This window comes from Mytilus edulis, chromosome 10 (assembly GCF_963676685.1).
Source record: "Mytilus edulis chromosome 10, xbMytEdul2.2, whole genome shotgun sequence".
NCBI lineage: Eukaryota > Metazoa > Mollusca > Bivalvia > Mytilida > Mytilidae > Mytilus > Mytilus edulis.
In genome coordinates this window covers 53,827,621-53,840,934 of record NC_092353.1, presented here as the reverse complement: position 1 = coordinate 53,840,934, position 13,314 = coordinate 53,827,621, and the positions used below count along the sequence as shown (strand labels likewise).

The 13,314-nt window shown below is 30.6% G+C and overlaps 1 protein-coding gene across 5 annotated transcripts; it reads right to left on the bottom strand.

The window, feature by feature from the left end:
• Positions 1 to 986: 986 nt before the first annotated feature.
• Positions 987 to 13,314, bottom strand: LOC139491488 (uncharacterized protein PF3D7_1120000-like). Of its 5 annotated transcripts, none has more exons than XR_011656559.1 (3): positions 13,252 to 13,314; positions 5,664 to 7,515; positions 987 to 1,544 (listed from the first exon to the last, which is right to left on the bottom strand). XR_011656559.1 is itself a non-coding variant. In XM_071279203.1 (2 exons), exon 2 carries the CDS (start codon positions 7,509 to 7,511, stop codon positions 5,838 to 5,840), a length of 1,674 nt encoding a protein of 557 aa, XP_071135304.1. In that variant the 5' UTR covers positions 7,512 to 7,515; positions 13,252 to 13,314; the 3' UTR covers positions 4,789 to 5,837. The 5 variants fall into 5 exon arrangements, 2 of the variants coding, with proteins under 2 accessions (XP_071135304.1, XP_071135303.1); XR_011656557.1 differs by lacking the exon at positions 13,252 to 13,314 and adding an exon at positions 9,134 to 9,269 and having other exon boundaries at positions 987 to 1,456; positions 5,575 to 7,515; XR_011656558.1 differs by lacking the exon at positions 13,252 to 13,314 and adding an exon at positions 9,134 to 9,269.

Sequence of the window (13,314 nt, the reverse complement as noted above, 5' to 3'; positions counted from 1 at the left end):
CTAAATGGTAATGAAACCACATATCTTTATTGACAAATCAAACCACATCTCATTATTGATAAGGAAATCGCATATCCTTATAGACAATTGTGATTGCATCTCCTTGTTATCAATCATACCCATTTTTTCTTAAGGACAATCATACAGCGCTTTTTATTCATATTGTTTATTTATATCTTGTTCTCATTAAGCCACATCTACTCATTAAGATCTAGAATCCTGCTGTATCTTCTTATTTACAATCAAACCACATCTTACTTTTTAGATATTTTGAATCATACAACACTCATTATTGACAATCGTACCTCATCTTCTTATTGAAAATCATATCATGTTAACAAATGGACATTCACATGACGTCGCCTTATTGACAATCATACCACATCTTACATTTTACTATTGACCATAAGACGACATCTCCTTTTTGAAAAAACATACCACATCTTCTTATTGAAAATCTTTCAGCTTTGACATTCATTTCAAGTCACCTTATTGACAATCATACTGCATCTCAATATTGAAAATAAAAGTAATCTTCTTATTGACAATCATACTACATCTCTTTATTGAAAGTCATATCACATCTTCTCATAGACATTCATATCACATCTCATTATTGACAATCATACCACATCTTTCTATTGACAATCATACCACATCTTCTCTTTGAAACTCTTAGAACGTCGTCTTATTGAAAAATTTCCTTATTGATAATCATGATCGAATATCCTCATTGACAATCAGGACCGAATCTCCTTACCGACAATCATGTCCAAATCTCCTTATTGACAATCATGATCGAATTTCCTTATTGACAATCATGTTCAAATCTCCTTATTGACAATCATGTCAACATCTCCTTATTGATAACCATGACCGAATTCCTTATTGACAATCATGACCTAATCTCCTTATTGAAAATCACGACCAAATTTCTGTATTGACAATCATGACCGAATTTCCTTATTGATAATCATAAAAACGTATTTAATGCGTACTGATTATTTTTCTTATTTTTGCATTACATAACTGTCTCATATACTACATGTAACAACATCTTCTCTATCTTCCTTATTGCCAAATATGTCAGAATCTCCTCATTGATAATCATGCCCGAATCTTCTTATTGATAATCATGACCGAAGCTCCGTATTGACAATTATGACCGAAAATCCTTCTCGATATCATACAACGCAGTTTTGTATTGATTAGTTTTATTATTTTGTCATTTCTAAGTGCCTATACGTAATACCAACATCTTCTTTACTTAAATTGAAAGTCTCATGTTAATTTTGTCATTAGGTTGTTGTCTCGTATATATATGTGTAACGCATTTCACACACATTTTCTATCATTCATATGGAACTGTCCTTAGATCAACTTTTAGATGAATTGCTGTCTAATTACTTTAATGTGTGGTATATCTATACCAACGAAATCCACTAAAACTTGTACCCTACGAATAATAATGAATCCTTAGAAGTTTAAATTTTCTGTACAATCTCGATAACATGTCGTCGAGTCTCGGGTCCAATACAGCTCATCTCAAATCTATAACAGGGCCAAAAGTACTAAAATCATATGGCGGTTAATAATTTCTATCAAAATAAAGTAATATCTGCATTCCTATTTCACAAAAATGAAAGTTAAACTATTTTAAATCTTATGATCTATGAGGAACAACCTACTTTAAACTATAAAAAGTACAAAAATACAATTGCGGTCAATAATTTCAGTAAAATGAAGAAATATTTGCATTTTAGGCAACGCGTATGAAAATTTAGTATCTTTTTCCTTAAAGAAAGCATATTTTATGAAGAACAGACAATCCTGATGAACAAAAAATACTGAAAAATATGGAGGTTAATAATCTGTATCAAAATAAAGTAATATCTGCATTCCTATTTCAAAAATAATGAAAATTAAACTATTTTAAATCTTATTGTATCTAAATTCTGATTAAAAGACTTGTCTCGAGATGTTAAAAATTACTGATTTCAAATAAAATAGTATCATTTTCAATAAAAAGAAGAACAATTTTGGATATTTTAAATAATGCAAATAAAATTTAAGTATGATTTCTCTGACATTCTTTTAATTTTATGAAAAAACTACCAATTTTAAACAATATACAGTAAAAAAATCAAATTGTGGTCAATAATTTCCATTCAAATGAAGAAATTATTGCATTCTGGATCAACAAAATCAAAAGTAAACAGATACTTATCCTTCAAATGTTCACATTTTATACAAAATTAGTCATAAAAAGGAATTTATAGCAACTAATTGCAATTGAAGTTACAATATTTTCAAATATGAGAAGAAATATTTGCAATTTACGCAACACGTACAAAAATTTAATATCTTTTTCCTTAGACATGTTTGAGTAAACATAATTTATGAAGAACAATCAATCTTGATGAACAAAAAGTACTGAAATCATATGGCGGTTAATAATTTTTATCAAAATAAAGCAATAACTGCATTCTTATTCCACAAAAATAAAAATTTAAGTATTTTAATTCTTATTATATCTCAATTCTAATTAAAAGACATCTTGAGATTTCAAAATAACTGATTTCCAATAAAAAAGTATCATTCTTAATAAAATCAAAAATAGTTTTGGTAATTTTGAACAATTCAGAACAAGATTTTAGTATGATTTTTCTGACATTCTTGTAAATCTATGAAAAACAACCAACTTTAAACTATAAAAAGTACAAAAATCCAATTGCGGTCAATAATTTCAGTAAAATGAAGAAACATTTGCATTTTAGGCAACGCGTACAAAAAATGTAGTATCTTTTTCCTTAAAAAAAGTATATTTTATGAAGAACAGACAATCCTGATGTACAAAAAGTACTGAAAAAATATGGCGGTTAATAATTTGTAACAAAATAAAGTAATATCTGCATTCCTTTTTTACAAAAATGAAAGTTAAACTATTTTAAATCTTATTGTATCTAAATTCTGATTAAAAGACTTGTCTCGAGATGTTAAAAATAACTGATTTCAAATAAAATAGTATCATTTTCAATAAAAAGAAGAACAATTTTGGATACTTAAAATAATGCAAATAAAATTTTAATATGATTTCTCTGACATTCTTTTAATGTTATGAAAAAACTACCAATTTTAAACTATATACAGTAAAAAAATCAAGTTGTGGTCAATAATTTCCATTCAAATGAAGAAATTATTGCATTTTGGTTCAACAAAATCAAAAGTAAACAGATACTTATCCTTCAAATGTTCACATTTTATACAACATTAGTCATAAAAAGGAATTTATAGCAACTAATTGCAATTGAAGTTAAAATATTTTCAAATATGAGAATAAATATTTTCAATTTACGCAACGCGTACAAAAGTTTAATATCTTTTTCCTTAAAGTAAACATAATTTATGAAGAACAGACAATTCTGATGTACAAAAAGTACTGAAATCATTTGGCGGCTAATAATTTGTATTAAAATAAAGTAATATCTGCATTCCTATTCCACAAAAATAAAAGTTACAGTATTTTAAATCTTATTATATCCTATTCCAATTAAAAGATTTGTCTTGAGAAGTTAAAAATAACTGATTTCAAATAAAATGGTATCATTTTTAATAAAAAGAAGAATGATTTTGGGTATTTTAAATAATGCAAATAAAATTTTAATATGATTTCTTTGACATTCTTTTAATTTTATGAAAAAACTACCAATTTCAAACTATATACAGTAAAAAAATCAAATTGTGGTCAATAATTTCCATTCAAATGAAGAAATTATTGCATTCTGGATCAACAAAATCAAAAGTAAACAGATACTTATTCTTCAAATATTCAAATTCTATACAAAATTAGTCATAAAAAGGAATTTATAACAACTGATTGCAATTGAAGTTACAATATTTTCAAATATCAGAAAAAAATATTTGCATTTTAGGCAACGCGTTCAAAAATTTAATACCATAATTTATGAAGAACAATCAATCCTGATGAACAAAAAGTACTGAAATCATATGGCGGTTAATAATTTGTATCAACATAAAGCAATAACGACATTCTTATTCCACACAAATAAAAGTTTAAGTATTTTAATTCTCAGATCTGCAGTGACATCACAACATGTAACTGACCAATCAATGATTAGCATTTTTGTTATGTAAACAATGTTGATAGGTGATGCAGATAAGATTCCTCTAGATTTTCCATAGACTTATGGCAAATTAATTTAATTGATATATATCATAACCAGTTGAATATAGTAATTTTACTCTTTTAATATTGTTAAAGACACTATATACTATCTCCATTTTGATTTTTAACATACTATAACCTCTGGTTAAAAAATAATCGGCAATTTAAATGATCAGTTATCCCCTTCAAATAGATGAAAAATCTAGAGGATTCCGGATTTCATCACCTCCTGACAAATGTAAATGCCAGGATGTCCGGATCTGAGAATTCTTATCATATCTCAATTCTAATTAAAAGACTTATGTCGAGTTGTTTGAAATAACTGATTTAAAAAAAATAGTGTCATTTTTTAAATAAAAAGGAGATAAATTTTTGGTAGTTTTTAACAATGCCAAAATTTTTTTAATGATTTCTCTTACATTCTTTCAATTTTATGAAAAACGACGTTTTCTAAACTATAAAACGTTCAAAACTCCAATGGCGGAAAATTACCGGCATTTTCGTAGGAAAAAGTTCATGTTAACTGAGACATATAATTCAATTATGTATTATATATATCTCTGATGTTTACAATATCTAATACAAAACTATTAATCAACACAAACAATTTAACGCTTTAATTAAGCATCTTATACTGTTATACTATTTTTACTTTTTTATTGCAACCAATTTTATGACAAATTAACGTGTAAATTATGGTGTCTTCGTCGAGGTCCGCGTTCATGGATTGTAAACACTGTTGAGTTCGGTTTACATAAGAATTTGAAATATATACGTATCCGTCCGATCCGTGTATAAATTTGATTTACTGATCGATCGATGACCGTTGTCACGGTAACTCTCACATAGGTTATTTGAATTATCTGACGGATCCTATGGGTCATCGATCACCGATCACTCATCGATCAGTCAAACATCCGTCACCGATCATTCACCGATCAGTCAAGTTCACGTCAAACAGTAACGCCTAAGGTTGCAAGTACTGTACCAACATCTTCTCTATCTTCCTTATTGCCAAATATGTCAGAATCTCCTCATTGATAATCATGCCCGAATCTTCTTATTGATAATCATGACCGAAGCTCCGTATTGACAATTATGACCGAAAATCCTTCTCGATATCATACAACGCAGTTTTGTATTGATTAGTTTTATTATTTTGTCATTTCTAACTGCCTATACGTAATACCAACATCTTCTTTACTTAAATTGAAAGTCTCATGTTAATTTTGTCATTAGGTTGTTGTCTCGTATATATATGTGTAACGCATTTCACACACATTTTCTATCATTCATATGGAACTGTCCTTAGATCAACTTTTAGATGAATTGCTGTCTCATAACTTTAATTTGTGGTATTTATCAACGAAATCCACTAAAACTTGTACCCCACGAATAATAATGAATCCTTAAAAGTTTAATTTTTCTGTATAATCTCGATAGCATGTCGTCGAGTCTCGGGTCCAATACAGCTCACCTCAAATCTATAACAGGGCCAATACAGAAATTGTCAGTTAATAACGCTATAAATTAATTTTAAAAAGCTCTTAATTAGATCACAAAACTTTTATATAATTTAATTAAAATAATATTTGTAATCGAGATCAAGAAAATGTTGAATAAGGTTGAAAAAGTCAATCTTCATGAATTATTATTTAACATCATACAGAAAGGCTTCATTGGATGAATTTGTAACTAACAATTCATTGGTAGACGTGTCATAATGTAGAGCCTGTGGGAAGCTCAGTCCATCTTCACTTGATAAGAGTTGTCTGTAGCGTTGTCCATCAGCAGAGATAACAACCACATTGCTAGTATTACATCCCACTACATACACGTTGCCATCATTGTCTACAGAGACACCTTGTAGAAAGCGCACAACACTTTTATCACAGAACGTCCACAGTATGAGACCATGGTAATCACAGCAGGTTACGCTGTCATTGGAATTTGTGTAGAACAATTTGTCACCGAATGTTGTAACGTACGCAAGACCTGACAGATTGGTATTGTTAACATTGGTAATTGTTTCGTCATTCAGACTGATCATCTGTATTCCTTTCTCTCTGGCACAATATATTAAATATCCATCTTTGTATGCTACTCCATCATTATATGAATCGACTATTATTGATTTCGTCTTTGATTTCTTCTTTAAGTCGATAATATTAATCTGATTTGAATTGCCGGAAGTTACAGCAATAGAATCATCACCACTAAATACCACATCAAGAGTTGGACCAATGTTCTTTATCTCAAAATCTTTTGATCCGTCAGACTTTGTTACTGTTAATTCACTGCCCATATAAGAGGAAAATACCATCCGATCACCAGGAAGCAATGAACAACCAAAGATATTTGACAACTTTGGCTTGATACGTTTCTGTAATGTCAGAGTCAGGTTATCGATATCTCTGGTTGGAAGAGTGACCATAATCTGGGCTTGTCTGTCCTTTCGTTTCTGAATGGTAAAATCACATGGATCAGAACTAACATTAATTTCTCCAAACTTCTGCATGGTGGCTGTTATTTGCTGTAAATACTTGTTAATCTGACATGAAATATTGACTTGATTTGTGGAGTCACTTGTGGCAATCGATTTGATAAATTTTTCTTCGCCTATAATATCTTTTTCGATATCTTTCATTGTAAAAAATGTTTGAAGTTCTGACGCATGATTTTTAATACTGGCAAAGTTTTCTTGTACTTCAGCGATCTCATTTTCCTTCTTTTTTAGAGAAGTTAACAATTTTTCTATTTTGCTTTTTTCTCTTTGTTCAACTGTCATTAGTTCTTTAATCAAATCATCCTGAAGTTTATCAAGGTGACAATTAACTTTTATCCTGGTTTGTTTTATTGCTGCTTCAATTTCTCTTTTCTTGTTTTCTATAGATTTTAAATTTTCATTCCTGTTTGTGCTTAGTCGTTTTATATTCTCGACGACTTCCTGCAGGGTTTGTTCGATTTCATTAAATGCGCTTGAAGTTTTTACATTTTTTATGAGTTCATTTATGTCAGTTAAACCTTTACAATCGTTGTGAGATTTCACACATTTCTTACAGCAAGGACAATCGTGTTTTGCGCAAAACAGCTCGTATTTCTCATTATGAAGTTTGCAGGTCTGAGAGATTTGCAGGACTTCGGTGGGTAAGTTTTTGTATTTGGCGATAGAAACGGTTTCATGGTTTTTTGATGCCTTGGAAACTGCGTGATGTTTCTTACAATCTCCACATAGTCCTTCGTCACATTCGGAACACCATACTACTGAAGGTTTGGTAAACTGAAGGTTTTCACAAATACCACAAATACCCCAATTGGTGGCCATAATCCTAAAATAGATTGCATGTACTTACATGAATACTGTTGTGTTTTTGTCTATGGTCGGGTTGTTGTCTCTTTGACACATTCCCCATTTCCATTCTCAATTTTATCTAATATATGGTGAAATGTCTCGCATACTTTAAAGGTTATAATTTAATTTTATCTTTAAGGCCTTTAATATTAGTATAAAGTTAAAGTTTCATTTAAATTCAATATCATTATATATTTTTACAGGCTAATGTTCAGAAAATGGCATACATAACATGTCCTCCGCGTTGAACGGTTCTTCTTATCTGTTAAGGTACAAGGACAATTTCAAAAAAACTTCTTTTTCGGTTATTGTCCTTGTAAAAACTTTTCTATAATAATCTTAGATAGTTGAATGCTTCAAAGAAAATGTAGTGCAATTTTCCGTTATAATGTTTTTCCCATGGGGCATAATTCGTACCTCAGAAACTACAAAGCGGAATATTTCGAAACTTTGCAGGAATATATATAAGGTGTTGTCGGATCAAACCGGTCACATTTGACATGAAAATAATATAAAAGAAATCAATCTTTTTCTTAGTAGGTATCAAACAGAGTAGTATATACTAGTCCGCAAAAGAAACAATCCAAGGAATTGTATTCCATATAAAGTGAAATTGGATACACTGTTCCTAGGTTAATAAAAAAATATATAGCCCCCCTTTTCTCCTTTTTTTCAAAAGTTAAGCGGGGTATATCATTTGTATTCTTCACGGAAGAATTATTGTATCATATTTGTTCCTTAAGGAATATTCAACAGGATATTAGCTGTGATAAAGGTTTTTTTTTTAAAAGACGTTTGTTATTGAAGAAAAATATAAGCGGACATCATTACTATGCAGTTTAACACAATGATTCAATTGGTACACAGGTAATTTAAATCTTTAAATAACTTGTTTGCTTTGATCCGATACCGGCATTTAAAGTCTAATTTGTCAACCTCAGTGTCGATCGAGTATATACATTTTCGTAACACGTCTATGAAAAAATATTGATTGGCATTGATTTTTGCACTCGTATTAGATTTTAATAATACAACCTATTGTATAAGTTTTATAACATTGTGTCACAAATTGTACAAATGATTGCGCTGACAATGCGATGTTCCAATTAATGATTCTAAATGGCTTATAAACATTATATCTCTTTTATAAATACATGATCAGAACTGCTTATCGAACTATATAGTCGAATACATTGTTGATGTAAACCTATGTTATAAGTTTTATAAAAAAATTGGCAAGAATTGTAGATATTAGTAAGATCGCGCTATTAAACAAGACCGGACGGACAGATGTGCGGACGGAGGGACGGTATTGAAGGACGCCCAATATTTCTATGTCCGCAACAACGCATTACGCGGAAACAGTAAAGACAAAACTCCACATAACTCAAGGCACACAATAGAAACATAGTTGAAATAGGCATAATTAGTAAGACATTTAACGTGTTCTAACATATCTCATAAAACAACTGAAACGAAAGTCGATCAAAATAAAATAAAAAAGTATAAAAAAAAAGCCTAATACACAGTTAAAGTATGTGTGTTTGTATGGATGTCTGTGTATAATATAGAGATAAAACGATAAAATTACATACCTAATTTAGTCTTATGAATAGAACATTTCTGTGGAAAAGGAAGGTAAATGGTCACATGATTTAATGTGTGTAAGCCAGGGGAGATAATTCCATAAATATATAGAATAATGTTGTAAATATTCATCAAGTCACAAATGAATTATCTGTATCACATAGCTGATTAACCTGGTTTCTGTTTAATATCGTATGTCCCATTTTTCATCAATCCATCCTATGATTTATTCCTTTTCGTATAATCATTTATACAAAAAATATATATATATAGAGTTAAATTGGTAAAACACATGGATCCACCTTCTTTAAAGCCTGAAAATAAAGGTGTAAACTACAGATATTTATATTATGTTTCATGTCACTGGCACTTTATTTCGCCAAAGTTTAAATTTACTACATCTATCAAGTAGTTATAAATACAAGTGAAACAAATTAACGCTGAGGGAGACATTTTACGTCTACGCATTTTTAAACTTTGCAAAAGTTCCATCAGTGACCAATGGAGACCTTTGGGCAATACAACTACAAGTACAACAAATAATCATATTAAATTATTAATTTGAATATGACGCAAGCGAATTCTAACATATATAGTGTATATTCAGAAGTGATGAGGGTAAAATAACATTTTTGCAAAAGAGTTTTTGTTTATTATTTAGTTTGGTCATAAACACAATATTCTGCACAGGAAGCAGTTGCAGACAAGACTTACTAACGGACGGTAAGACGTATGAAAGGGTGTTCAAATTGCTTTATACAGCACGCGATATACATGTATATTTCTTTTCTGTTAGCAGTGAGGTGGCTCTCTGTCAGATTTGTGTTTCGTTGATTGTTTTATGCATCAATTGTTTCTTCCTTTTTCATTTCATTTCTCATGTTGTAAATGCCGGACCTAAATAGCTTACTATTTTTGTGGAAGGTTGTCGGTTAAATGCGTTACTATGTTTTTTCAATTGAGTTAAGTCTTCCAATTGATAATAATAATGTGTCTATCTGTGTTGTAATGTTATACTATTGTTTCAGAAAAATGAGAAGGTTTGGTGCCATTAAAACGTTAATCTCGCTGCAATTGTTTGCACCTATCCTAAGTCAGGAATCTGATGTTCAGTGGTTGTCGTCTGGTTTTTTTTGTGGTTCATAAGTGTTTCTTTTTCTCGTTTTTATATGGTTTAGATCGTTGGTTTTCCTATTTGAATAGTTTTACACTAGTCATTTTTGGACCTTTTATTGCTTGTTAATTGGCGTGAGTCACGGCTCTGTGTTGAAGGCCGTACCTTGACCTATCATGGTTTACTTTTATAAATTGTTACTTAAATGGAGAGTTGTCTCATTGGCACACATTCCACATCTTCGTATATCTATTTATAGTGTTTTACACCTTTTTCTACAGACTGATGTCCTATTTGCAATCCCTCAAGTTATTCTCATTTTTACAGTTAAAAGGAACGATGAAATACTGCTTAAAACATACTAGATGTCAAGATGAAACGATATTCGACCGTGTATTAATTTGGTGTATATTTAAGGTAGCATATAAATAGCGGGAATGGTCGATTGATCATATGAGGCTTCAAGCTGATACTAGTATGTAGTCATTATAATATTATGATGACTGTCTACTGTTTGAAAATATCGAATGCATATCATTGACTAGAGAAGAATCAATAATTCTATTCGTTTGCAATTTTGTTTAGAGTTTTTTTATACTAACAAAACAGCGCTGGATGCCTTGAAGAACTGATGTAACGAAAAGTCGTTCGATATGTATTTTCATATAATATATGTGATGATTGCAATGAGAAAACTATTCAACATAGTCTCCATCACGTTGATTTAAGCAACCATAAATGGTTCGGACTTCAGCGATGAACGTAAGACAAAGTTGAAGAACATAACAAACCAACAAACAAATCTGTTGGTTTTTAAAATAAAAAAAAGGGCTACGGCAATCTTTCACTGGAAGTGAATGAACGTAAGTATTTCGTAGTTTTATAAATTTAATTTTTTTATATTAGAACATCTCAAGAATAGGAAAATATCAATATTAATTCGGGTCAAAGTAAAAAGAAATCAAGCCCGATTAAAAACCGAACAAAAAACAAAAAACGTATAAAATAGATTCACCACCGGATCATAGGCTCCTGATTCGGGATAATTAGTTTGTTCCTATTAAACCATTGCTCGTCTAATTAACCATTAATAATGCAATCAGAATTGAATGCAGTTAATTGTATTGGTACAAATGTAATACAAACATTATTGGCAATGATCTGTATACGTTAACATGGTTGATATCGATATGAATCAAGGTTGCAAAGTTTTTATCGATCCACAATCTGACTTTTCTCATTAAGCGCGAAAAAAATTTATGTATCCAGGTTGCCGTATATGAATTTTTATTTGTCTCATATCTCACATGATGTCAACAATAAAATCTCTAAAACAGAGCTGTTTGAATTATATGAAATTTCAGTTTGAGATGAGTTTACTCAAATTTATTCATTTGTTATCATTTAACACATCTAATCAACAAAATGGTAAAGAATGTAATTTGAATTTGAATTCTGGAAAAACCAATATGCATTTCCTATCATTTAACATCATACAAACATGCTTCATTGGAATCATTAGCTACTAACAACTTATTGTCACATGGCAAGAACTACTCGCCGCCACATACAAGTTACTATCATTGTCTACAGAGATACCGAACGGCATCGTCAGAACACTTTAATCACGGAACGTTAACAGTATGTTACCCTGGTCATCACAGCAGGTTACACTGTTATTGTTACAGTTTGTGTAGAACAGTTTGTCATCGAATGTTGTAACGTACGCATAATCTGGGATTTTGGTATTGCAAAGATTGGTAATGGTTTCGTCATTCAGACTGATCATCTGTATTCCTTCCGCCATAGCGCAATAAATCAAATGTCCATCGTTGTAAACTATCCCACCATTGTATGAATCCACTTTTATAGAGTTTTTCAGTTTCTGCTTTTTTACGTCGATTGTATTAATCTGATTTGAATCACCGGAAGTTACAGCAATAGAATCATTACCAATAAACACCACATTAAACGTTGGACCAATGTTCTTTATTTCGAAATCTTTCGATCCGTCAGACTTGAGTACTATTATTGTATCGTTATGATAAGAAGAGAATGCCATCCTATCACCAGGAAGAAGTTAACAACCTTTGATTTTTTTGAAAAATTGTACTGATACGTTTCCGTAGTGTCAGAGTCAGGTTGTCGATGTTTCTGGTTGAAAAAGTTACCATAATCTGGGCTTCTCTGTCCTTCCATTTCTGAATGGAATAATCACATGGATCAGAACAGAAATTAATATCTCCAAACTTCTGAACGCTGTCAGTGATTTGATGTAAAGACTTGTTAATCTGAAATGAAATATTGACTTGATATGTGGAGTCACTTGTGGCAATCGAGTAAATAAATTGTTCATCGAGTGCAATATCTTTTTCGATAACTTTTATGGTTAAAAATATTTGAAGTTCGGACGCATGTTGTTTAATACTGTCAAAGTTTTCTTGTACTTCGGTGATCTGTTTTTCCTTCTCTTTCAGAGTAGTCAGCATTTTTTCTATTTTGCTTTTTTCGTGTTGTTCAACGCTAATTAGTTTTTTAATCAAGTTATCCTGAAGTTTATCAAGGTAGTGATTAAAATTTGTCTCGGTTTGTTTTATTTCTGCTTCAATTTCTCTTTTCTTGTTTTCTATAGATTTTAAATTTTCATTCCTGTTCGTGCAGATTCGTTTAATATTTTCGACGACTTCCTGTAGGGTTTGTTCTATTTCATTAATGCGTTTGAAGTTTTGACGTTTTTTATGAGTTTTATTTTGGCCACGAGCATCACTGAAGAGACATGTATTGTCGAAATGCGCATCTGGTGCAAGAAAATTTTTGCCGTTAAATTTTCATTTCTGTTCGTGCAGATTCGTTTAATATTTTCGACGACTTCTTGTAGGGTTTGTTCTATTTCATTAATGCGTTTGAAGTTTTGACGTTTTTTATGAGGTTTATTTTGGCCACGAGCATCACTGAAGAGACATGTATTGTCGAAATGCGCATCTGGTGCAACATGTGCAAGAAAATTTGTACCGTTAATTTTATTAGAACATTTCTTTGGAAAAGGAAGGTAAATGATCACTTGATTTAATGTTT

Excerpts from the sequence above, each read along its gene's own strand:
- LOC139491488 (XM_071279203.1), bottom strand. The coding sequence starts at position 7,511 with ATGGCCACCAATTGGGGTATTTGTGGTATTTGTGAAAACCTTCAGTTT.